A 27,998-nucleotide genomic window follows, 5' to 3' on the forward strand; every position below is an offset into this window, starting at 1 on the left:
TTCTATAATCTAAATTGTATATATTCAGTGAATGTTTTGTGAATAAACTTAGTCCAACTGGATCTGAACTACTCCATAATGGCATGATTGGGTTGTGATTAAAAAAAACTGTCTTGGAGTGAGCACATTTATTTTTACTTTAGACTTTCTGTATATGGATCAGACATGCAATGATCCTTCTATTTGTTGTGGAGTGAACCCTGAAAAAAGAAGAAAGAAAACAGAGAAATTACATGTTTGATTTCTACATTTTCGCACATCAACCTGGACTAACAAAAGTGCCCTAGTTGATAGATGATATAATTAGTGATTTTCAGAGCTTTTTTTCATGTGTCTCCTAAAACTATGACCTTCTTTTATATTTAAAAATATCTATGAGTTTCATCATTAGTTTGAACACTTGTAAAGAGGTAATGACTTATATATAGTAAGGGTTGCTATTTAAAAATAAGATACTTATATGCCTTTTAAAAATGTATCCAGTAGAATGAAAATATCAATAATAGTTAACAGGTGAAAAATTTACCTCTTCTCTTTTCCTCTTAAATTTGTAGCTCCATTCCATTTGTCACCACAGCATCACATCCTAATGTATTACATTTTTATGCTTAGAAGTTTTTTTCATGATCACCAGGAATAAAGTGCATAGGCAATTTGTCTATAGTTTATGTCTATATATGTATATGTACATATGAACATATGTGTGTGCATTGCATAAACAGATAAACAGATATGTGTTTAAATATACTTGCTATGGTCATAAATCCATGCATATTTTTAACAGTTCTTATAAATGTTATTATTAATACAAATTGATTAAACTCCATATTTCAAACTAAGTTTGATGAGTTTTTTTAATAGAAAAGCAAAGTATTACTGGAAATATTTATAATCAGGTGAATGGAACATTTTAAACTTTTATTTAGTTAGCATGTTTATGGATGATAGTTATTCATTGCTTATGTGAATCCCACGTGCATTTTATCCCCATTTAACATTTTTTGATATGGATGCTGAGAGAAGTTTTCTCCACAATGAGTAGATTGGAATGAAAGGATTTTATTGTAGTAATGTCTCTCAATTTTTTCAACTATGTAAAGTTTAGGGTAAAATTACAGCAGTTGTTTATCAAGTATTATTTTTAACAATGTGTCAGCTAAGTCAGTTGTATTCCCCTCTTTTAGAAAATTGGATAAACACGTTTATGTAGACAGATTTGTTACCTAATCATTTCAGTCACTCACTTTATCAATATCAACACCAATATTTTCGATTTTCCCTTAGTTTGGTGTCCCAGAGATGTTTCCACTCCAAAGCAATGCATCAGCATTAAATTAAGAAAAGACGACATCTATTTCTCCTTTTGTATAAAGAAATGGGAGAGGAATTGGAAAAATGGACTGAGAAAACAAAATCTGTAGAGACCTCTTTGTTCTATTTGTATCAGCAAATATACTTAATGAGATAGTAAAATGGAGACACAGAGAAATCATTATATATTACCAAAATCTTCACACTGAAGTAGATTCCATCTCTCTTTTTTTCTCTCCCCCTCTCTCTCTGTGTGTGTGTGTGAAGTGTGAAGATTCCTAAGAAATTATTCTTAAGACCTTTTTCTACATCCAAAACAGGATAATAAACTTAGGGGTACTTTTTAACCATGAATGTCTAGCCAAACAGAAAATGTATGTAACTTTATGAGGTTTGTATATAAGATGATAATGGATTTTTAAAAACTTGTATGAACCCATGCTACAAATATGCTACAGTGAATTTTTTAGAAATACATATGAAAAATAAATTGTATCATTTTGTGCTTACATCTTGTTTTAGACCCTAGATGATTGTTACAGCATCACTGCATTCTTTTATTTCATAAGATTTGGAAACATTCAAACTACTTATTTGGGATGGCATACCATGCACTTAGATGCATAAAGTCTCATTTCTTTTTTAAAAATGTAACCTATTACCTTGTTTTCATTTCTTTATTTCATCATTCCTTTTATTGAAAAATATGCCACCAGTAGACCTGTAAATAAACTGAAATGTCTTTTAAGGACTTAAGTGTCCATCTGTATTCCCCTACATATTTAACCATCAGGCTGTTATGATTGTTAAATTAATTATATGGCCTTCTTTTCTCCTCCCTAGGTTGATTCCATCCTGTAAATTGGAAATTCAATCAGTAGTTAATTTTGGCACATTGGTTGCCAATAGTAAAGTGTATTCTAAAGAGGTTACTATCAATAACCGTGGCAAAGCTCCAGGTAAATGCTTCCTGTCGTATTTACTTACACTTTTAGAAGAGTTGATATTATTTGAAATGTATACCTTGTGTAATAGATTACCTAATTTAACTGAAAAAAGTCTATCATTTGAAATAGCTCAAAACCAAAGGTCCTTAATAGTATTACTGTAAAAGACTGATAGGCAGCAATTCAGAAAAAAAATTAACCTTCCTCCTTAGGAGCCTGATTAATACAATCAGAAAATGACTGGTGATGTACCTCAGGATAGGAGGCAGGATAGTGTCAGAGAAGTTATATAGTTCAGAGACAGAATTAGAGCACAGTGCCTTATTAGTCATGTGATCTGGGGCAAGTATTTTTAAGGATTTTGAACTTGAGATTCCTCATTTATAAACTGGGACTGATAAAATGTACGATGGTGAATTATGTACATACTTTGAATTGTGGTATTTTACTTGGCTCATCATAGATGCTTAATAAATGTTTGTCTTCTTTCTCAATCATATTCAACTTTAAATTAACATCAAACTCCCTAGAAGGCTTTTACTAATTTTTTTGTTGAAAGAATAAATGCTTCTCTCTTTTCCAGATTGAATTATTTCCAGGGATTCTTACTGTGGCCTAAGAGTTTACATAAGGATGTATGTGTGTGTGTGTGTGTGTGTGTGTGTGTGTGTACATTCATGTACACTTTAAACTGATAGCATACAGTAAGCATAGGATTGCTTATCCCTTCAGTCTCCTGATTCAGTGGCATGTGGGGTTGCAAGATTGCCATTTCTCCCAATCTAAAATGGGGACTAGCTCCAGACAGGGAGGGCATTTCTATCTGAGACTGTTTGTTGAATATATAAAGTAGGGCTTAAATCCAAGCCTCTTTTCCACTAACCGAGCGTGTTCTCTGGGGCCACCTGATTGAGCATTGGGAATTATGAAGACCAAGTCAGTCTGTCAGTTTACTGATTTCTTCTTAGGATACAAAGGAATAAAACTCATAACTGTTCCACATTGGATGTTACTCATCTCACTTTCCATGCTTTGGTTTTTAAATGAGTGCATGTCTGATGCCTGTGGGATTATAGAATATTAGGCTCGTTTGTGGCCTGACTCGAGTGTTGAGGAGGACGTCTCTGATGGCAAGTGATATGGGCAATATGATCCTTTAGACTCTCTAGTTATATTTTAGAGCACTGATATTTAATTAAAGTATTTTTATTTGTATTATTTTACTTTCCAGAATTTCTTTTAACCGTTGTCTATTCAATAACCTTCAATGTTTTGATAGCAATAATATATTCCCTTTTTGTTCTAAAATCTCACCAAATTGTACAGTTTTATTTCATATGAAAGCTCTCTATAAGTAAAAAAGAAATATGGTTTTACTTTTCATTGAATATTTAATATAATTTTACTCAATAAATTAGAATAAGTACAATTAAGCTGCGTACTGGAATACATAATGTTTTAGGAAAAATAATGCACAATGACTATTAGGATTTTGTTAGTATTTTATATGTATATAGTATTTGTAATAACTTGGTTGGGTTTATTATAATTGAGTACTGTGAAATGTTAATGACTGTTACCTTACAAACTGAAACAAATTGTTATCAATGAATTACATTTTCCTAGTGTTGACTTTATCCCACATGCTTGGAGTCAAATCAGATTATTTTTTCTACTATTATCAGAATTGATAGTGTATATTACATTCAGAGTAGCTAGTGCCTATAAGGTGTCATAAAGTCCTTATTATCTACAAGCAAAATATATACATGTTCATGATAATAGCAATGTATGTTTATGAAGGAAAACATTTTGAAAATAGATTCAGCCCTCAAAGTTGATTTTAACATTTTTCAAAAGCATTTTATATGCTGAATTTTTTGTAGGTTTAGAGTCAAAGTTCAAATGCTTACAAATTTGTATGTATACCTAATAGGATATTTAAAACTCAACACTTGGCAGATTTAACATTTGTACATCTTTGTTTTCTCTCTCTGGTGGTATCACTGCAGTTATAACCTTTGTTTTTATAGACTCACAAAGTTTATGTATGTAAAACTCCTTGATGATTTATTTTCATAGCCTCTTATGGAGTAAACATCCATGGATCTAGCCATATGTTGTTGAATAACTTTTGTTTCCTCATCCTTTATAAAAATGGTTCCTAAGTTTACCCCTGACTGTACAAAGTAGTGCTTATCTTTTCTTTCTGAAGACATGTTCCATTCTTTATGGTGTCTCTAATGTTAGTACTTTGCTGGTTAATACATTCCATATTTACTTTTATGATTTTATGGTTTGATAATACCACTATTGTTTCTCAGCTTTTATCACTGAAGATTAGAAAAAGAAATTATTAATTTAGCATGCCTTGAATTGAAATCATTTCCTCCTTAATGTGAGCATGCTTATTTATTTATTATTTTTTAAAATGTTTGTGGACACATGGTAGGTGTATATACTTATGGAGTACATGAGATGTTTTGATACGGGCATCCAATGTGAAATAAGTACATTATGGAGAATGTTGAGTAGACTTTTTCTACTACAGTATTATAACATAGAACAGTCTCTCAAATTCCTAAGTGAGAGCCTTACACATCATTTCTGAGTTTGAACATCTACCTCAGAACTTATCATCCTTTAGGTTTATTTGGTCTACTTTGTCCAAAATATATGACCTTTCATTTGCTCTTAATGCCCACTCTGCCTTTTCCCCTAATTAGCAGCATCATTTCTCTACTTCATTGTCTAAAATATCCTGGAATCATCTGTAAGCCAGGAAATTTGTCAAATTGTACCAAACCCAGAAGTGGTCCTGGGGATCTTCCGTAGTAACTCACAAAAGCACCCCCTACTTATTCTCAGTGCATAATTCTTGTCTTCAATTTTTTTTTTGGAAACGGATGCCATGGGATCTCCATATATTCTTCATGCATAACATAACCCTAATTTATAGGATTATATATTTTAACATATTCATAATTTATTTGGTTTAGTGATTTCTTGGAGTTTCACTAAAGAACCATGAAGCTTTTAATGAAAGATGATTAAACCCAGAAGGAATCTGTTAAATCCGTATGAGCATTCTGAAGAGTCTCTAAAAATTAGTCATTTGGAAACATGTGGCGCCTCATACATATTTGGTGTGTTTAGAACCAAGGGAATTTTAAAAAATCATAGGAAATAGCAATAGCCTTGGGTACATGACAATTGATTTTTAATAGCATTCTGTGGAACTACAGACTCTGGTTACCCTAGCTTGATCTTACAGATACTTTGAGACAAAAATCTGCTTAACAGTTCCTAAAAATTTTTTCAAGGAGTATAGACAACGTAACCATGTATACTGCACCACTCAGTGTCTAATTTGCTTCTCCAGAGAAGATAGAACAATCCAGATTCAAAAATCACACAGATTTGTGTGAGGGGCCCCTCATTTCAGCTATAGCTGTGGGCACCCTTATGTTTTATGTGCTCCCACTAAGTCTTATCAGTGGGCAAGTCTATAGGTCTGTTTTACGTGGCTTATTGGCAAAAGTTGCTATAGTTGGCCACTGCCACTTTCTTGGGAAAACAAAACAAAGCAATTCAAAGCCCTTTGGCTTTTGTGACAACTTACTCTCATATATAGAATACTAATTAATAACTCAGGTCCTGAAGTGAGGTTGAACAGGGCCCAAATCTTAGTTGCATCACTTACTATCTAGGAGGCCTTGGGTAAGGAATTTGCGCTTCTGAAACATCCATTGTCTGACTTAACACATGAGAGATAAAGATAGTACCTTCCTCCTCTAATGGTGGTGATGATTAATAAAATGCTTAGCACACCCTCTGGCATATATAACTTTTCAGGAAATATTAGCTATTTATGTTATAGTTATGATTTTTCTACCACCTCTCCCCTCTTTAATTCTCTTTCCTAGACTGGTGTTCCTTTTTGTCGTATATTAAATGTGAATGTTTCCTAAGGTTTGCCATAGACTCTTATGTTTCTTCAGTCAAGGTACTCTCCTTGGACCATCACTTCCTTTCCTTTTATTTCACTGGCTACTCCCAGATGTATACAATCCTGTAGGTATCCTTCAGTTTTCTCAAACTTAACAGCTTTCCCCAATACTTGTTTTCTCTTTATCAGTGAATGTTACCACTATGTATTTGGACAGTTCAGAAACTTGGCAAAATTTTCAACACCTCTCTCTTTTTCACTTCCTACCTCCCTAGTCAATTAGTAAATCTTATCTGTTCACTTCATAATTAAGCCAGTAATCCTACTTTTCTCTGCCCAATGCCCCTTTTTTACAAAAAGCCATTATCTTCCCTTGCCGAATTTAGATCAAATTAATTTAGATCAAATTAACCTAAATTATTTTCCTGACGTTACTTCCTTTTTAGTTTATTTCCCACACATTAGCTAGTGCCATATCTGAGAAGAAATGAAAATTTGATCACACATGTTCCATTTGTAACATTCTCTTTTCTTTTTTCTTTTTCTTTTTTTTTTGACAGAGTCTCGCTGTGTCACCCAGGCTGGAGTGCAGTGGCATGATCTTGGCTCACTGCAACCTCCGCCTCCCAGGTTCAAGCGATTCTCCTGCCTCAGCCTCCCCAGTAGCTGGGATTACAGGTGTGCGCCACCACACCTGGCTAATTTTTGTATTTCCAGTAGAGATGGGGTTTCACTGTGTTGACCTGGCTGGTCTCAAACTCCTGACCTCAAGTGATCCACCCACCTTGGTTTTCCAAAGTGCTGGGATTGCAAGCATGAGCCACCGCACCTGCCAACATTCTTTTTTTCAGTAACTCTCTTCTCTTAGGATGATGCTCTTGCTTCTGTTGTTACCAATTTAAAAAGCCAAACAAATGGTTTTTATATTAAAGTTAAATAAGACATAGTAATGTTGACATACCTGCAATTTAAACATATTTAGACAATTAAACAATATTCTTTCGTATTTTGTGTTGCTTCTGAATAAGTTTTTGAAATATTCACTTAAACTCTTTTGTCAAATTATGTCTAAGTGGTTACAATATGGGAAACTTTTTCACTGACTCAGCCTTAACTAAATTTATATACCTTTTTTTTTCTTACAGAATGGAGTCAATAATACCTATTTATTTGAAATGGATATAATTTTATATATTTTTGATTTATTTTATGATAGAAAAGTAACTTCAAATATTATGTTATTAGCACATCTATGAAATGATTGATCAATTTTGTTAGTTACTTTGCATTTTCAAATATTGTCTTTTTAATATTTTCGTTACTTTTTTTGTGCTAACATTTTATTTTCCTAAACTAAATGAATACATTTGGAAAATATCATCAGATGTGATTTAAGACTGGTGAATTCAGAATTTGCAAAGCTGTTTATTTTGGCACCATGCTCATTTGTGTTATAATGATAATAAAGGGACTAGTGATTGGCTGCTTCTATTTGTTGGCCATACTTTTTAAGTACTGCTTAGTGCTAAGCAGTGTGTGGGGCGCTACGACCACAGACATGAAAAAGAGATTGTATCTGATTTCAAGGACCGCATGCTCTAATGTAGGCACAAAACATTACCATAAATTATGAACCATTTCTGCTTTCAGAATAAGAATCTTTGTACCTTCCTTCTCATATGCCATTTGATTTCAGAAACCAATCCCCTTTGTGCACTGGAGAAATTCATCTCCTAGGGAATGATAACAACTCTAAGTATTAGCCTGTGGTCAGAAATATCCAAGTGAAAATCTCATCTTTATTAGTTAGTTACTAACTGTAGTAGTTATTGCTATATAACAAACCACCCTAAAATATCTTCAAACATCAGTTATTTTGTAATTGGTCATGTGGTCATGTGTATGCAGACTGATTGGAACTTGACTGATCTAGGCTGAGCTCATTTGGGTGCTCTGCTTCAAGCTGAGGCAACTGGGCCCGTTCTATTTCTCACTGCAGGTCTGTGGGTCAGCTGGATGGCTCTGCTCCACATTTGCTCATTCTAGGGCACGTGCCAAAAGGACAGCAGTTACTGAGGAGAAACACTTCCCAAACTCAAGGGGCTTGATCATGTAATTTGCTTTGGCTAATAACATGTGGGTGTAATTGACAGCGTGTCGGTTCCAACCTAGATGCGCTTCTACCATGGGAAGTAGGAAGTGTTTCTCCTGAGTAATTGCTGTCCTTTTGACCCATGCCCTAGAATGAGCAAATGTGGAGCAGAGTCACCCAGCTGATCCACAGACCTGCAGTGAGAAACTCTGGAACAATAGGGCAAAGATACAAATGTGGAAAAAGGTGAAGAATTGTGGTCAACAAGCTAATCTACCACAGTAATTGTGTGACTTTGAACAAGTCATTCATCATTTCAAAGCTTCTGTTTTGCTTCTTGTAAAATGGAGGTGATGATTGAAAATATTATATCATAGATTATTTATGGAAATTAAATAACCTATGCAGAGCTCTTAACATAAGTGTCTGAACGTAGTAAACAGATAATTTTAACTATTGGTGAGAGTTGAGTTCTAATAACAGGATCATATTTGTTGAGTGACCTCAGAGATTGGACTTACAATTAAAGCTTTAATTCTTGGTACACTGTAGACCATCTGCTCCAGGGCTATTCAATCTTTTGGCTTTCCTGAGCTACACTGGATGAATAAGAGTTGTTTTGGGCCACACATCAAATACACTAACACTAACAATAGTTGATGAGCTTAAAATATCTCAAAAAAATCTCATAATGTTGTAAGAAAGTTTATGAATTTGTGTTGGGCTGCATTCAAAGCCGTCCTAGGCTGCATGTGGCCCATGGGCCATGGGTTAGGCAAACTTGATCTACTCTGTGAAGTATGTTGGTCCCCTACTGAGAGTGTGCATGCAACACTGTAAGCGTCCAGATGTAAACCAACTGCTCTTATTCCCTACAGGCATATTTAAGACAGAATACTGTGGTCAATTACCCATCGTCATTTTTCCAACTAGTGGTATTGTGGATGCTAAGTCATCAGTGGTTATTAAAGTAGATTTCTGTGCAGACCACCCAAGAATTGTAGATGAAGAGGCAATGTGAGTATATAGTGTGGTTCTAAAAATTCTAATACGAATCTCAATGCTTTCCCGTTTGACCCTTCAGATGTGACTTTGATTGTATGTAAGCTCCTTTGTTCTTTCATTCAGCATTGTTCATTGAGTCTCTACTATTTGCCAAGCAGTAGGCTTTTAAGAAATGGGAAGAACTAGAGGATGGCATATGGGTACACATAACAGGATCTTCTATTTTGAATTTCATTGAGGTGAGAGAGTGGACCAACGAAGGGCTCCACTAACAAGGTGATAGTTGAATCAAATACTTATTGGTGAGTAGTAATTAGCCAGGCAAAGAGCAGTGATGTGATTTGGGGTGTGTGTATGTGTGTGTGTGTGTGTGTGTGTGTGTGTGTGTGTGTGTAGGGGTGGTGGGAGTTAGTGATGGGAGTAGCATAGAGGAGGGATTTCAGGCAGAGCAAGTAACATACTGGAAATCCTAGAGGCAAAAAGACAGTATTGCACACCAAGGGATCTTTGGCAATGTAGAATTAAAAAGATGGAGGTGGGGAGTGGCAGGAGACAAGACCAGAAAAACTGAATGGAATGGTCTAGTTTGAAGGGCTTTGTAGTCCAGCATTTTTGTGCGGTATATCTTAATTCATTGGTAGAATGTGCAATCAATATAATGGACCATCACCAGTATTTTTAACAAACAACTTAAAAATATCAGAATGCATCTGCGCTGTGTGTGTGTGTGTGTGTGTGTGTGTGTGTGTGTGTTCCGGCATTGGAATGTAAAATACATTTTTTTACTGAAGATCACAGTCATAAATATGTGATAAAGAGGTGTGAGCCCTTATAGGAGCTTGGGTTTTATTGTGAAGGCTATGAAGCCTTAGGGGGGTTTTAAGATGAGAGTGTCACGATTAGTTTGTATTTTAGAAAGATCATGCTAGTGGCAGTGTGCAAAACAGACCAGGGAGTACAAATGTGGAACGAGAAACTTGACTAGAAATTACAGTAAAGCAAGAGGACAATGACAAAGGTCTGAGGTAAGGTCAACTGAGAAGACTGACAGAAGTGTGCAAATTGGAGATAGGCTATGGAGGTAGATTTGACTGGATTTGGTGACTGATTGTAGCAAAGGAAGATAAAAGATGGAACAGGGTTATGGGAGAAGATCTTAAATTCAGTTTTGATATGTTGGAATGGTTTTACTTCTCGGATTCCTGGTGGAGCTGGCTGGGGCTTATTACATTATCTTGAGTCCCAGAAAGAAATTTGATTTAGATGTACAAATTGAGTGTTCCTTACTCAAAATACTTGAGATCAGAAGTGTTTTAGATTTCAATTTTGTTTGGATTTTGGAATATTTGCATTATACTTACTAGTTTAGTATCCCTAATCTAAAAATCTGAAATCTGACATGCTCCAATAAGGATTTCCTTTGAGTTTTATATCAGCATTCAAAAAGTTTGGGATTTTGGAGCATTATAGATTTCATATTAGGAATACTCAGCCTGTATAGGGTTGAAGATCATCAGTGTATAAGTGGTAGACGAAACAGAAGTGTTGAGAATAAATTTGAGAAGGAGAGTAGAGTGAGAAAGAGTAAGAGAAAAAAAACACTACTATTCATATTAACTATTCATCAAGTTTAAAAAAGGTCCCAGTCTTAGAAGTGTGAGAAGGTGGGGCCTGAGTGAGTTAAAAGAAAAATCTTGAAATTATGGTATCAAGGAAGCTAAGGGAGGAGCAATTCAATGCCCAACGTTATAGGATATAGCATAAGATAAGGGCATAGGTGATAGTTGTGGAGCAGTCAGTTATCTGTGGTATCTGATGGGCCTAAAGTGAAAGATTGCATTTATGCCAGAGAGGGATAAAAATGAAAGAACAATTCCCAAAGAGAATTGAAATTCATCTGAGAAGGGAAGTTTAATGGGGAAATATTTATTTCAGCAAAGAAGTGGGATTTTTGTTTTGTTTTGGTTTTGAGATGGGATCTCTTTCTGTCACCCTGATTAGAATGCAGTGGTGTAATCATGGCTCACTGCAGCAGCGACCTCCCAGGCTCCAGCAATTCCCCTACCTCAGCCTCCAGAGTAGCTGGACCTAAAGGTGTGTGCCACCATGCCTGGCTATTTAAATTTGTTGTTGTTATTGTTGTTGATGTAGAGATAGGGTCTCACTGTGTTGCCTAGGCTTGTCTCGAGCTCCTGGACTCAAGCAATCCTCCCTCCTTGACTGCGCACAGTGCTAGGATTACAGGTGTGAGATCACACCTAGCCAGCAGTGGGTTTTACTGAGATACGTTAGATTGTAAGGAATTGAGGTGTAAGGATGGGGATAAGATTAGCTGTTGGACTTGGGAGATGAGAAGAATTAGAAAATAGTTTCAGAATTTGAGAGCTAGAGGTAACCATACAAATCATTTAAATAATGGGCAATATGAATATGTCATTGAGTTTTTTCGGAGATCAATTCATGAGACTGTTTTACAACTTTATTGTTTCCTGAAGACAGTAGATTAGGCTGCACATATGCCATTCCATTTTGTAGATGCAGATATACAGAAGAACCTGATAACCTCTGGTATGCACGTGAAAGGAATTACTCTTAGGCTACTGAGTTTTAATTATAATGTGATTCTATAAAGTTTCTGTTTATTGAAATGTGTAGGAGAAAAACAGTGTATAGAATTCTAATTAAAATATGTATGTATGTGCATATTTTATTATCCTGTAGAGTGATTTTACAAGGTCAACCTGAGATGCTCTTGAGTATCAAAGCTCATGTGGTTGAGCAGATTATTGAATTATTAAACGTGAGTAGAGACAGAAGGCTGGAATGCATACATTTTGGTCCTGTTTTCTTCGGATCATCAAAAATTAAACATGCACGTATACACAATAATAGCCCAGAGCCCATAAATTGGGTGGCCATAATACAAGATGATGCCGTGGGAGAAGAAGTGGTAAGTAAATGGTGCGATGGGGATATCAGGAATTATGATTTAAAAGAGATTGTGTTAAATCTACTAATAACCAACAAGCTTTTTAATTATTCAAAATATCTTTTAACATGGGAAGATAGATTTGATTTCGTGTGTAACCAATGGCAACCTCAAAAAATTCAGAAATTAAGCTAACATTTATACTAATGTATATCTGAAGTAAACCAGGCAAGTGCTTCTTATAGATCAGTGGCTAATTGAAAGTATTTCTGTTCTCATCAATTTTTTAATCTTTTTTCAAATTTTTTTTTTATTTTTTTATTTATTTTATTTTATTTTTCTTTTTTCAAATTTTTTGATGTACCTTGGTCAAATTTATGTGTAAATGTTACTTTAAAGATAGATATTTGTTATTTCCTAGATTCTGGAATTTTAATAATTATTTTGTAACCTCCTCAAAAATTTTTTTGTGTTTTGCGTTAATACTCTTTTATATCTGAGTTTACATTACAGGGTACAGATATTCGACAAAGAACAGATATTGCTTTAAATAATCTCACCTACATAAGAAAAATAAAGAACATAGATACTACTACCATTATCTCCTGTCTTCCTAATGAAGGAACTTTACAACCTTATCAAAAGACTGTAATTACATTTTGTTTCACCCCAAAGTAAGCAAAAATTAATTTCATTGTAATGTTAAGTATTAATGGAATGTATATTAACCACACTTTAATCAGATTCAGTTTAATACTATAATAGTAAAACTTGCCAGAAGGCACAAATCAGATTTTTCTTGTCATAATTCTAGATGTTTCTAACATGGTTAGTAATATTTCTAATAATTCTAAATATGGTTCTAAATACTTGATGTAAAGTTAAAAATCTCCCCAGACCTTGTGGAAATGGGGTGGTGGAAGTGCAAGTTTTGAGTTGTTTTGGAGTGTGGCCCCAAATTGTTTGTGCAGTCAAGACCTTGTTGTCCCCACGAATAGTCAGGTGTGTGCAGCATGTTGTAGGCCCCTCTAAAGAGGATGCAATGCTTCTGGTAGGGCAGAATTATTGCTGACTCCCCTAAGTATTAAACCTATAGTACCTTCCAGGGATCAGTCAAACTTGCTTGCTGAAATTCATACAGACTTTTAGTGTACATTTTTCATAATTCCATGAACTATGTTTTGTTATTAAATTTGAAGAACATACTGTTTTAAATATATAATAGCAATTTCAGTGACACCTTGATAGGTTGTAATACGTGTGAACTGATTCAATTGCAAGAATATTTTCCCTTATTTGTGAGAGGGTAATGTTTAATGTACTTCTTTTTTGTGGAACAGGGTTGCCTGTGGAAGATTGAGCTTACTTTAATTTAAAGAGGTTAATAAATCAAGTAATTGTTCTATATGTAAATCCACAATTGCCTTATTAATGATACTTTCATACAAGTAGTTTCTTTGGTGAATCTATAAGATTCTGTTTAATACACAGTCTTTGAAATGTCAAATATTCTATTCTCTTTCATGGCAGCATATTAACTTGAGAGTCTAGCATAGAATTATAGGTGTATATGTATGATTTGAAGTCTTAGTTAAATGTGTTCTGACCACACTATTTGTATTCATATTTAATATTACGTGTCAGTCTTTTGTAAATGTAGTTGAGTTTGCACTGCTAGAGAGTTGACCTCTAGGTAAGGCAGGTAAAAGTAGCCATTGAGCAGAGCTATGACATAAACCATCTCTGCCTTTGCTTCTATTTCCCTTCTTCCTAGTCTTCCTTTCCTTTTCTTCTCGAACAAAATTTAACTGTTAGCAAATCTTGTTCTCCAAATTACTTGTCCACAACAAGAGCCTGGCTGGCAATATGCACTTAGTACACTGGGGAAGACAAATTTGTAACAAATGTTTTTTATTATGCCCAAGAGTAAGATGGACTATTGTAAAGAATTAATCAGAGTCCTTAGTTAGAGATGAATTTTGCCTGGAAAGAAAATTCTTTGCAGAGAAAGTGGCGTTTGAGCTAGACCTTGATGACTTGGTATATTTAAATTACTCTTGTCTTTGACGATGTTGGCACGAACTCATTTTTTCTGAGCTTTATACTCTGTAGCCTTCTTTTGGCAAATCTCTCTGTGCAGTAAATTTGGATAATGGATCATGGTTGTATTTTCATTCCTTAACATTGATTTGCTTGCATAGATTTAAAGGTTGGATTGATATTCCCTCTTACAAGGTTATAAAGTGTATCACCTTTGCTTTAAAAATAACTCATTGTGCTTTTTTACAGGCTAATGGCTGACGGTAAAAAGGATATTGGACCTTCATACAGGCAGGACTATGCTCTCTTTTTGAGATTTGAGTCCGTAGGAAGTAAAGATGGATTTTTGAGAGATGATGACTATAAAACCATCAAAAGTAAGTGTGAAATTAACAAAATTATCAAATGCATAGTCATTTAAATTGTTTAAAAATTTGAACATCAATATCTATAGAGACAATCTAATAAAATATATAATTATTGAATAAAACAAAGCAAACATATTCAAGAGACTTTAAAGTGTCATCTGTGGCATGTTATGAAGTCAACTTCACAATCATTTACATAATAATTTTCCAGGTTAGAAGTTAGATTACTTTATAATTTTAAAATGATGTTAGATAAACATGATGATCTAGAGTTTAAGGAATAAGAAAAAAAAAACACCCTGATTTCTTTTCTATGTATGCCTAGGTTTTTTTCTCAGGGATTGGTATGGGGACAAATGACCCATTCCATCTCTATTAATCCTTCAGTTCTCTTAGAACTAAAAATAGGAACGGTCAAAAACAAGATCTAGAGATCTAGTTAGTAGGGTACAGGACAGTGTTGTTGGATATTGATAATTGCACATGTTTTGCAGGCCACATGTCAAGATGCCTTGTATGTTTTATATTCTCAGGTTATATTAGGTTGGTTATAGTGAGGAAAAAAATGGAATGGGATTTGGCATTCAGCTTAGCAAGACAGATCAAAGAGAAAATAGAGAATTAGGAAGGTTATGAATCAAATCCAGGAAAGTGAGCTATACCAAGGAGGGATTAGGTCACCATCCTGGATATTTATGCAAATCAAGTATGTCAGTGTAAGTGATATTGAGCAGGATTTGACTATATTCCTTGGGCATAAATGGATTGTTCTGTTACTATTTATATTGTGTTTTGTGATATTGAGCTATGTCTGCTGATCCTAGACAGCAATGGAAATTCCACATTTGTACAAAGTTTACAGGTTAATCCAGTTTTGAATAGCCAGGGATGGAGTTACTAGGTTTGCCTTAAAGGTAATTTAGAGTCTAAGATTGGCTACTAAGAGCGTAAGTGAAAAAATACAAACTCTTTTTCTTCGGTTCTAGTTACACTGCTGTCTCTCTGCAAAATTGTTCTTCTGTTACCATCTTTCTAGTTTCCCAAAAACTTCGTGTTTATATTTTTGCCCAGCTTCTATTCCGTTGTCCATTATTCTAATTCCTGTTTTTCATGTGCACTTATATCTGTTGGTCTGTCTCCCACAGTGACTGAGTGAAAAGCCTCTAATTCTATGAAATTCAACTTTCAGCTTATATTGGGTCCACACATGGGAAGCTGATTGTGTTGGAGTAAGACATACAACCTTGTTGAGAGGTTTCACTTTGTATCTATAATCACTAATCCCAAGTGAGTTCTTTAAGCTGTTTGACATTCCTATTGCATTCGCCCATTCTTTCACTCTTACACAATCTGAGATGAATATCACACACCTTTTATTATCTCCTCAAGATTCCACTCTTTCCTCCTTCATCTTCACTCATAAGCTTGAACATAGAGTGGCCTAGTAGACATTTCCGTAAGAATATCTACTAGGTATCTCAACTTAACATGTCCCAAGTAGAACTCCTGATTTTTTCATAGCCAGCTCCTCCTTCAGTCTCTTGTTTCAAGAAATGTCAATTCCATGATTTCTGTTCCTAAGGCAAAAAACTTAGAGTCGTCCTTTATCACTTCTTCATTTCCCTATTCTGTGTCCAATGTATCAGCAAATCTTCTTAAGTCTACACTCAGGAAGGGGAACATCACACACCGGGGCCTGTTGTAGGATGAGGGGAGCGGGGAGAGATAGCATTAGGAGATATACCTAATGTAAATGACAAGTTAATGGGTGCAGCACACCAACATGGCACATGTACACATATGTAACAAACCTGCACGTTGTGCACACGTACTCTAGAACTTAAAGTATAATAAAAAAGAAAAAAATATATATATATCTCTAAAATCTGACAATTTTCACCATTTTTCTACTCTTCTCCTCCAGCCATTGGTTCTTTAAAGATGTTTGAACATGACAGACAAGTTCCTGCCTTAGCGTATTTGTGCTTGCTGTTCTGTCTGCCTGGAATAAACTTTTCCTAGATTTTTACATATTTTTTTCCAGACTCCCTTTATATCTTGGCTCTCCCTATTGGAGAGGCCTTTTTGGACATCTCTACATAAAACAGAATCTCCAAGACCTTGTGCTCTGTCTCAACCTGTCTTACCTTTACCCATAATACTTATCTTCTATGAAATGCTGTGTAAACATATTTGGTTGATTATCGTTATTTGATTGATTATCATTAATGTCACCTCACTAGAATGTAAAGTCCGTAACAGCAGGAATGTTGTCTCTTTTATTCACTGCTGTATCCACAAGGCATGACACAGAGAAGACAATCAATAATTGTGTTGAATGAAAAGACTGAATGAGCTACCTAATTCGCATACGTCTTTCAGACAACAAATAAACTAAGCAAATATATTCTGGCTTCCCCAAACACTTTATATTCAACAGCTATTATTGCTTTTACAGGTGAACGATTTCAGAAAATGGAACTAGCACTGACAGGCACAGGACTTCCTGTTTTACTACAGTTTGATCCAGGACCAGTTCTTAATTTTAAACCTTGTTTCATGGGTGAACGTTCAGAAATTCAGTGTATCATAAAAAATCAATGTGAAGTACTTCCTCTGACGTACCACTTTGAAAAAACTGCAAATTTTAAAATTGATCCTGAAAAGGGCGAGATTAATGAAGGGGGTATGGTGGTAAGATAATTTTTCTTTGCTTTTACATGGCAGCTAACATTTTAAGGTATGCTAAAATGCTATGCAGATGATTAGAAACAACATGTGTTCTACCAGTGTTTATAAATTGTTTCTCTTCTGTGGCCTCGTTATGAAGATTTTTGTGTTGGTACTCATACAGAATCCATGATGATTTAAGTGCCTGTCATGTGCCAGCGAAAGCATTTGGCACTAGGGAATTTAAAGAAATGCAAAACACAGTTACTTCCTCTAAAATATTAGACATATACACAGGTAGGTATGGCTTAAGGAGAATATAAAATATCTTAAAGTGGTAACAACGTGATATAGAAACTCAAATAACAGAATGTTTACTTCTAACCAGATAGAAAGGTCTTCATAGGAGAGTAATGTATGAGCCAGACATTGAAGGTTGAGTAGAATTTTGAAATTTGAAACTGGTGATATGTACTAGGCCTAGAACTTGTACTGCTGGTACAAAGCAGAAAAAGAGAACACGAAGGCATACCTGTGAGCCCTAGGTCAGCTTCTGGTTGTCAGGAGCTGTTTTTCTTTTAATTGCTGCACAAATAACTCTTTCCCATATCCTCTAAACCGTGGGTTAAAAGACGATGGTCCACAGGTCAAATATGGCCTGATGCCTGTTTTGGTAATTAGTGTTTTTGGAATATAGCCATTCTTATTTGTTCACCTGTTGTCTAAGGCTATTTTCATACAAAAAGACAGAGTTGGCCGGGCGCGGTGGCTCACACCTGTAATCCCAGTCCTTTGGAGGCCGAGGCAGGTGGATCACAAGGTCAAGAGATCGAGGCCAACCTGGCCAACACTGTGAAACCCCGTCTCTACTAAAAATATGAAAATTAGCTGGGCGTGGTGGTGTGTGCCTCTAGTCCCAGATACTCAGGAGGCTGAGGCAGGAGAATCGCTTGAACCCAGGAGGCGGAGGTTGCAGTGAGCTGAGATCACACCACTGCACTCCAGCACTCCAGTCTCATAACAGAGCGAGACTCCGTCTCCAAAAAAAAAAAAAAAAAAGACAGACTTGAGTGGTTGTGAGAAGACTTATGCCCCATGAAACCTAAAGCATTCACTCTCTGGCAATTTACAGAAAAAGTTTGCTGAACCCTGCCTTAAATACAGCAAACATGAATGCTTTCAGTTTCTCCTCAGTTTCTTATGTTATCATCTTTCTTCCACCGCAGTGATGCAGTTCCCAGTTGCAATTAAGAACTATTGTATGCATGTTTATATACATGCAGCTCCTATTTATATCTCTTACTGCTTCATTAGTATGACTCTCTCTCTCCAAATTTGGATAGATGTTATCAGTTTTCATAGAATAGCAACAAATGTTAACCACTTTATACTAAACGTTTTCTTTTTAACTGCTTCCTAGATTTCCTGTAGTCCAAGTCTCTTAAACCTACCGACTCAATTATTTTTCTCCAGTAACATATGCATCTTTCAAAACTTACCTAATAGCTAACTCCCCAATATTATTTTTAACCCTCTACATGTATGAATTTTTCCAACACTAATAATTTTCAAATTAGTAAAAATGTGAATGTAAGAAGTATAGTAGACACTGGAGAACTGTGGCCTGCACAGACTGGTCAAATGGCCTTTGACTATTTAGAAGTGTGATCAGATTATTCTTTTTAAATCACAACTTTATTGATATGTAATTCACATACTGTAAAATTCACACATTATAGTATACAATTCAGTGATCTTAATATGTTCAGGGAGTACACACATTAGCACTAATTCCACAACGTTCTCTTCACCCCAAAAAGAAACCCCATGTCCATTAACAGTCATTCCCCTTCTCCTCATTCATCAGCCTCTGGCAAGTATTAATCTATTCTCTGTCAGTTGGTTTTCCAGTTTGGGTCATTTTCTCTAAATATTATGTTTATATAAGGCATTTTGTGTATGGTTTATTTCATTTAGCATAATATTTTCAAGGTTCATGCACGTTGTAATATATATTAATGCTCCATTTTTATAGCCAAATTATATTTTTTGTATGGATATACCACCTTTTGTTTATCCGGTCATCAACTGAGGGACATTTGGGTGGTTTCCACTTTTTGGCTATAATGAATAATGCTGCTATAAACATTCACGTACTACGTTTTGTGTGGACAGATTTCTTAATATTGTTGAAATACACCGAAGAGTGGAATTGTTGGGGTCATATGAAAACTCTATGTTGAACTTTTGAAGAAACTGTCATACTATTTTCCAAAGTGACTGTACCATTTTATATTCCCACCAGCAATCAATGAACATTCCAATTTACCCATACCCTCCACCACACTTGTTAATGTACTTCTTTTTTTTTTATTATAACCATCCCAATGGGTACAAAGTGGCATGTCCTTATGGTTTTCATTTAAATGTCCCCAGTAACTAATGATGACAAATATATTTTCATGTACTTATTGTCCATTTGTATATTTTCTTTGGAGAAATATTTATGCATATCTATGATAGGCAGAATAATGACCCCCTAAAATATCTCTATCCTGATCTCTAGAAATTATGAACATGTGATGTTCTATGGCAAAGCAGAATTCAGGTTTCACTTGAAATTAAGACTTTTAATCAACCCACCTTAAAATAGGAAAATTAACCTGGATTATCCAGGTGAAGCCTATATACTCTCAGGTTCCTTAAAAGTGGAAATGGAGGACAGAAAATATATCAGTGTCAAAGTGATGGAAGACTTTACTGTCCATTGATTTCTGGCTGTGAAGGTGGAAGGGGGTGGGGTGCATAAGTTGAGGAATGGGGTGGCTTCTGGAATCTGGAAAAGACAAGAAAGCAGATTCTGTGCTAGAGCTTCCAGAAATAAACAATCCTGTTGACACCTTGATTTTCATCCTGTGTTAGGCTTCTGACAAGTGTAAGATAAGAAATTGGAGTTATTTTAGTCAACAAGTGTTTTGGTAATTTTTTATTGCCAAAATAGAAAACTAATAGAATATATTTTACTATTTTTTAATTGGGCTGTCTTTTTGTTATGGAATTGCAAGAGTTCTTTATATATTCTCAATATAAGTCCTTTGACAGATACAGAAATCACAAATATTGTATTCCATCCTGTGAATTGTCTTCCCACTTTCTTGATAGTTACCTTTGAAGGATAAAAGTAATACTTTTGATTAAGTTCAATTTATCTATTTTTTTCTTTTGTCTCTTGTGCATTTAGTATTGTATCTAAGTAGTCGTATACTGTCTGAGGTCATTAAGTTTTGTTCCCATGTTTTTCTGTAAGAATTTTAGCTCAAACTTTTAAATCTATTTGTTGGCCGGGTGCGGTGGTTCACGCCTGTAATCCCAGCACTTCGGGAGGCCGAGGCGGGCGTTTCACGAGGTCAGGAGTTCAAGACCAGCCTGACCAACATGGTGAAACCCCGTCTCTACTAAAAATACATGGCTGGGCATGGTGGCACGTGCCTGTAATCCCAGCTGCTCAGGAGCCTAAGGCAGAAGAATCACTTGAACCTGGGAGGCGGAGGTTGCAGTGAGCCAAGATTGCACCACTGCACTCCAGCCTGGGTGACAGAATGAGTCTCTGTCTCAAAAAAAAAAAAAAAAAATCTGTTTGTTATTTTTTGTAAATGGCATGATTTAGAGTTTGAAATGTATTCTTTTTCATAGAGGTGTCAAGTTATCACAGAATATTGTCACATATATAAACAATTGAATGTGAATGTAAGGATTTCTAGACTAAAAATTCTATTTTGCACATCTGTATTTATCCTATGTCAGTACTACAATGTCCTTTTTTTTTTTTTTTGAGAGAAGGTACTTCACCATGTTGGCCAGGCTGGTCTCGAGCTGCTGACCTTAAGTGATCCGTCCGCCTCAGCCTCCCAAAGTGCTGGGATTACAGGTGTGAGCCACTGCGCCAGGCCTGTAATTACTGCAACTTTATGGTACTTTTTGAATTTGGGAAATACGAGCCTTCTACATTTTTTCTTTTTAAAGAACATTTTTGCCTAATGTGAGATGCTTGCAAATACATATGAACTTTAACATTAGCTTGCTAATTTCTGCAAAGAAAGAAAGAAAAAAAAAGACAGCTGGAATTTTGAAAAGAATTTTGTTGAATTTGTAAATCTATTTAGCGAATATTGCCATTTTAACAATATTAAATCCTGTGGTCCAGAAGATTGTATGTCTTTACACTTATTTATGTCTTCTTTAATACCTTTTAATAATGTTTGTAGTATTCAATGTACGTCTTGCAATTATTTAAAAAAATTATTTCTAAATATTTTATTATTATTTGATGCTATGTAAATGAAATAGAGTTCTTAGTTTTATTTCTGGATTATTCATTGCTAGTGTATATAAATGCAGTTGTGTTCTGCATATTGACCTTGTATTCTGCAAATTTGCTGAACTCATTTATTAGTTCTGGTAGTTTTTTGGTGGATTCTTTGGGATACAAGATCATGTCACCTGTGAATGGAGGTCATTTTACATCTTTCTTTCTAATCTGGATTCATTTTGTTTGCTTATTTTCTTACCTACTTGTCCTAGCTAGGACCTCTAGTACAATATTAAATGACAACGGCAAAAGGGGTATCTTGTCTTGTTCCTGATCTAAGGGGAAAGCATTTAGTCTCTTATCAAGTTTGATGTTAGCTGTAAGCTTTTCACTGACTGCCTTTATAAACTTGAGGGAGTTCCCTTCTATTCCTAGTTTGTTGCATGTTTCTATTATGGAAGTATATTTTATCAGCTACTATTTCTGGGTCTATTAAAATGATAATGTGGTTTTGTCCTTTATTCTATTAAGACTGTGCATTACATTGACATATAGATGTCAAACTTGAAATCATACTTGTACATAGTATATAATCTTTTCTACATTTTGCTGGTTTCAGTTTGATAGTATTTATTTGAGGATTTTTGCATATATATTTTCATAAGGGACATATGAATGCAGATTTTTAACAAATGTTTTTGATTTTGGCATCAGAATGAAACTGGTGCCACAGAATGAACTGAGAAGTACACTCTTTTAAATTTTTTATAAATGCTTGTGAAGGATTGGCACTAATTCTTCTTTAAATGGTTGGTGGAATTTACCACCAAAGCCATTTTGTCCTGGGATTTTCTTTGTCAGAAATTTTTTGGCTATTAATTCAATCCCTTTATTTGTTGTGGGGCTATTCATATTATCAATTTTTTGGGGAGTCAGTTTCAGTAGTTTTTGTGTTTCTGTTTATAAGAATTTGCCCACGTCATTTAGGTTATCTGATTAGTTGGTATTCCGTTGTTAATTATATAACCTTATACCCCTTTTTACTGATGTAAAGTTGGTAGTGATGTCCTCTCTTTTATTCCTGATTTTAGCAAAGGTAGTCGTCTCTTTTTTTGCTTATTAAGTCTAGTTAAATTATTTTCAGTGTTGTTAATCATTTCAAAGACATAGTTTCAGTACTGTTGATTTTTTTCCGAACATTTTCTATTCTCTTTATTATTTATTACTGCTGTTGTGTTTATTATTCCTTTCCTTACTCACTTTGAACTTACTTTGTTCTTCTTGTTTTGATTTCCTAAGGTGGATGTTTAGAATAGTGATTAAAGGCCTTTTTTAAAAATACATTTGTTTATAACCATAAATTTCTGTCTCGTCACTGCTTTGTCTGCATTTCATATGTTTTGGTATGTTGTGTTTTAGTTTTTCTTCATCTCAAAATAATGTTGAAATCCCTTTGTGGTTTTGTTCTTTGATCTATTGGTTATTACGTGTATTGCTTAATTTCCAAAATGTGTGAATTTTTCACATTTTCTTCTCTTATTGATTTTAATTTCATTGCATTTGGTTGGAAAACATACTGCACAGATTTCAATCATTTTAAATTATTGAGGCTTATTTCATAGACTAACATAGTCTATATTTAAAATGTTTCATTTAAAGTGCAAATGTGTACGTTGGAAAAATGTGCATTCTACTGTAGTTGGGAAAAATATTCTACAGCTATATTTTGGGTCTAATTGGTTTACGATGTTTTTCGGTTCTCTGTTCTTTGTTGATCACGTGCCTTGTTTTTCCAATCTTTATTGGAAGTGGCATATCAAAGTCTCCCACTATTATAGTTGAATTGCCTATTTCTCCCTTCACTTTTGTCAGTTTTTTCATGTTATTAGGTGCATATATGGTTATAATACTCATTCCTGATGTCTTGACCCTTTTATCGTTATAAAATGCTCTTTTTTCAATGTACAACTTTTTCTATCAATATCTATTTTGTCTTATATTAGTATAGGCGCCCTGCTCTCTTTCGATATTGTTTGCATATGACATATCATTTTGCTATCCTTTCACTGTCAACCTATTTGTATCTTTGTATGCAATGTGTACCTTTTGTGGGAATTATATAGATTATGTGTTTTTGCCTACCTCACCAATCTCTGCTTTTTGACTGCACAATTTAATCCATTTATGTGTATTCATTTATCTATTGATGAACACTTAGTTTGATTGCATATTTTGGCTATAGAATGATGCTGCAATTAACATGAGAGTGAAGATATCTCTTCAACATGCTGATTTCATTCCCTTTTCTATAAATACAATGTGGGGTGTGTGTGTGTGTGCGTGTGTGTGTGTGTGTGTGTGTATGAATACTATACAGCCTTAAAAAATAAGGAAATCTTGTCATTTGCAAAACATGGATGAACTTGGAGGATGTTATGCTAAGTGAAATAAGACATACTCAGAAAGACAAATACTGCATGGCTACACTTATATGTGGAATCAGAGTTGAACTCATAGAAGCAGAGAGTAGAATTCTGGTTGCCAGGGGCAGTGGATGGCAAATAAGGAGATGTCAATCACAGAATACAAAATTTCAGTTAGACAGAATGAGTAAGTTCTGGGAGTCTATTGTACAGAATGGTGACTATGGTTAATAAGAGGGTATACATATTTTCAACACAAAACAGTAAGGGTATATTATTTAACTTTATTTAATTGTTTCAAAATTACATATTAAATACTATATATTTACTATATGTCTACAAACAATTTTTATTTATTAATTATACCTTAATACAGCTGAGGGAAAGAAATGTAAAGAAAATCCGTTTACTTTTTTCAAAAATTTTAATTTGTATTTCAAATTCTGTGGTACACGTGCAGGATGTGCAGGTTTATTACATAGGTAAATGTGTGCCAATCCATTTATATGTAATGTAACTACTAGTAACATAGGATTTGCATTTGCTATTTTTCTATTTGTTTTCTATAATTACATATCCTCCTAGTTTTCTATGATTTCATTACTGCTTTATTTTGTACTAAATAGATATTTTGTAATATACCATTTTAATTTCATCATTATTTATTTTATGAAACTTTAAAAACATTTAATTTTCTTAGTGGCTGCCCTTTGGGTTACATTTAACATCTTTTACATAAAACAGTCTCATTCACATTAATGCCAACTTAGTTTGTATAGTATACAAAAACTTTGCTCAAATAAAATTACGGTTCTTGTCTCCTCTTTGTGCTATACTTGTCATACAAATTATATGTGCTTATTCTTTAAAAGCTCATCCATACTCTAATACTTATTTCTGTATGCATTGCTTTTTAAATTAGATAGGAACAGGAAGGCATTGCAAACAAAAGTACATTTATACTTTTATATTTATCTATGTAGGTAGTTACATTTGCCTGTGCTCTTAATTTCCTTGTCTGAATTTGAGTTACTATCCAGTGTCCTTTTACTTCATTGTGAAGAATTCCCTTTATATTTTTGTGATGCAAATCTACTAATGATACATTCTCTTCATTTATATTTATCTGGAAATGTCTTAATTTATACTTCAGTTTTGAATGATAGTTTTGCTAGTTATAGACTTTTGCATGTACAGTCTTTTTCCTTCAATATTTGAACACGCCTCCCCACTGCCTTTTTGTCTTCAATGTTTCCAATGAGAAGTTAGCTGTTCATCTCTAAAGAATCCTTCTCATGTGATGATTACGTTTCTTCTTGCAGTTTTTCAAGATTCTCTGTCATTGATTTATAATAGTTTGACTTTGTTGTGTTTAGGTGTGGATCTATTTGATTTACCCTGCTTGGGTTTTGTTGAGTTTCTTTGATATGTAGATTGTCTTTCATCAAGTTTTTGAACTTTTCATCTATTATTTCTTCAAATATTTTTTCTGACCTTTTCTTTCTCTCTTCTCCTTTTTAGACTCCCATCATACATATGTGACTATGCTTGATGGTGTCCCCAAAGTCTCTGAGACTCTGTTCTTTCTTCTTCATCCTTATGTGTCTCTCTTCAGTGTGAATAATTTCAAATGTCTTGTCTTCAATTTCATTGGTTAGTTTTTCTGCTAGTTCAAATCTGCTATTGAGTCCCTTAAGTAAATTTAAAATTTTAGTTACATTACTCTTCAATTCCAGAACATTTATTTGTTCTTTTTTATAATTTCCACACTTTATTGAAATTGTGTATTTTGTGAGACATTGTTCACATACTTCCTTTAATTCTTTTGACCTGTTTCCCTTCAGTTCTTTGAAAATATTTACAATAGTTAACTTATCATGTTTATCTAATAAGTTCACCATTTGGATTTCCATAGGGACATTATCTATGAACTATAGCTTTCCTAGGTATTGGCCATACTTTCCTGATTATTTGAGTGTCTCACATTTTTTTTCATGTTGAAAACTGGACATTTTAAATAATATAATTTGGCAACTATGGAAATCAGCATTGCAGTATTTATTGTTGCTTTTTTGTTGTTGTTTTGTTTATTTAGTGATTCTCTAGACTAATTCTGTGAAAGCTTTTTCTTTATTGTGTGCAGTCAATAAAGTCTCTACTCAGTTAATTTAGTGTTCAGCTAATGATTGGATAAAGTTTCCCTTAAATTCCTTGAGTCAATAAGTCTCACAGCCTATATCAAGAGCCTCTGTATAAGTGAGTATGTTGGGGCATGTCTTCAATATTCTGTCAACTAGTTTACAACTCTTTCTAGTCTTTAATTCCTCCTTGTAAAGAGCCTCAAATTCAGCCACAGATGAGACATGAGAAGTTTCTTAAATCTTTTCTGGGAATATACACACTCCTGCAGATGTGTGTTGCAATCTAGGTTCCCAGGAAAATTTCAGAGCTTTTCAAATACCATCTGAATATCTTGTTCTCAAGTGATTTTTAAATTTTTCTATTTGTCATTTATTTATGAATAGCCTTCTTTTAGCCTTAAATGGTAATGCCACCTCAAGTTACTGAGATGTTAAAAAATTGCTGCATATATGCATACACAGAGTAATACATACATATATATTTGACAGAACCCTGGAGAGAGAATTGTGCACACAGAGTGAACTCTGAATCATGAGAGACAAAACAAATATGTACATCTCTCTGGTAGTGAGGTGTTTGGAGTGTTCCAAACTCATTATTTTCCCTCTTTTGGCTACTAGGCTAATGGTTTTCACAGCTACCACAGTTGCAAGGCTGTTGTTTTTCAAGGAGACCACAAAGCTGAATCTTAAACAATGGGATTACATCAAGTAAAAATGGCACAGTCTTCTATTCCTTCAGAGATTCAACATTTTTTCTTTAAGTAAATACTCTTTGGATTTTTGTAAGCCTTTAGGTAATCTTCAAATATCGGAAAGGACTACATTTTGACAATTTTTATTGCCAGTGTTCTCTTTCCTCTTCTGGAGAAGTAGGTTTTTGGAAGTCCTTAATCCACCATTCTGAATTTGCTTTGGTACTATGTTTACTTTTTCTTAAATAATTTTCCAGTAATGAATATTTCAAAAGTTTGTCAATGCGGTATATTTCTGAAGTACTTTCATATTACCATTATGAACTAGCTTTCCTTGAAATTTTATTAACTATTTTTTTTTTAGATTTGCTTTTAACATTTTTCCTACCAATTTATTATTGGTTACTTTTCATCTTTTTTTTTTTTAGGATGTGATGTGTTCATTTGTTCCACATCAACTTGGAGTCTTCAAAGTGAAGCAGAAGATAGAGATTATTGGTTTAGTGGCAGAAAAAGATTTGCAGTCTTTATCGATAAAACCTTTCTATCACATGTATTTAAATTTCAACAGCATCTGCAAAGCTTCGACCAAGAAAGTTGTGATGAAATTTGATGCTGGTATGCTATTGTGTAATGCCCATCTGGCTTTGTTGTTATTGTTGTTAATATTATTTTAATATACTAATTGCTTATTACACATGCACATATATGTGAAGGAAGTGCTGTTAGCATTTCCCAATGACCGAACTGCAACTATCAGGTCTAAAGACATATATATATAAAATATATATAACATATATATTGCATATGTATTATGTATGCAATTATATTACATATGTAATATATATGTAATATATACATGTTACATATGAATATATTACATATATACATATATTACATATATTATACATATATAACATATACATATTTTATATATTATATATGTATTACATACATTATATATTATATATTATTTATGTAATATATAATGTATGATATGTATGTTGTATGTATTGCATATATGTATGTTATATATGTATTATATAATATATGTATTACATATATAACATATGTAACACATATATAACATATCGTATATAACATATATGTATTACATAT

At 34.1% G+C, this 27,998-nt stretch overlaps 1 protein-coding gene across 1 annotated transcript in view; it reads left to right on the forward strand.

The window, feature by feature from the left end:
* Positions 1-27,998, forward strand: part of CFAP47 (cilia and flagella associated protein 47) — a 428,524-nt gene that overhangs the window by 18,126 nt on the left and 382,400 nt on the right. Inside the window, exons 3-9 of the mRNA XM_011996297.1 lie at positions 2,155-2,270; positions 9,178-9,316; positions 12,026-12,254; positions 12,747-12,907; positions 14,523-14,650; positions 17,100-17,335; positions 27,308-27,497. Coding sequence (XP_011851687.1) covers positions 2,155-2,270; positions 9,178-9,316; positions 12,026-12,254; positions 12,747-12,907; positions 14,523-14,650; positions 17,100-17,335; positions 27,308-27,497 — 1,199 coding nt within the window. The remainder of the gene's footprint in view (positions 1-2,154; positions 2,271-9,177; positions 9,317-12,025; positions 12,255-12,746; positions 12,908-14,522; positions 14,651-17,099; positions 17,336-27,307; positions 27,498-27,998) is intronic.

The sequence above is a fragment of the Mandrillus leucophaeus genome, unplaced genomic scaffold (genome assembly GCF_000951045.1).
Source record: "Mandrillus leucophaeus isolate KB7577 unplaced genomic scaffold, Mleu.le_1.0 Scaffold509, whole genome shotgun sequence".
NCBI classification, from domain to species: domain Eukaryota; kingdom Metazoa; phylum Chordata; class Mammalia; order Primates; family Cercopithecidae; genus Mandrillus; species Mandrillus leucophaeus.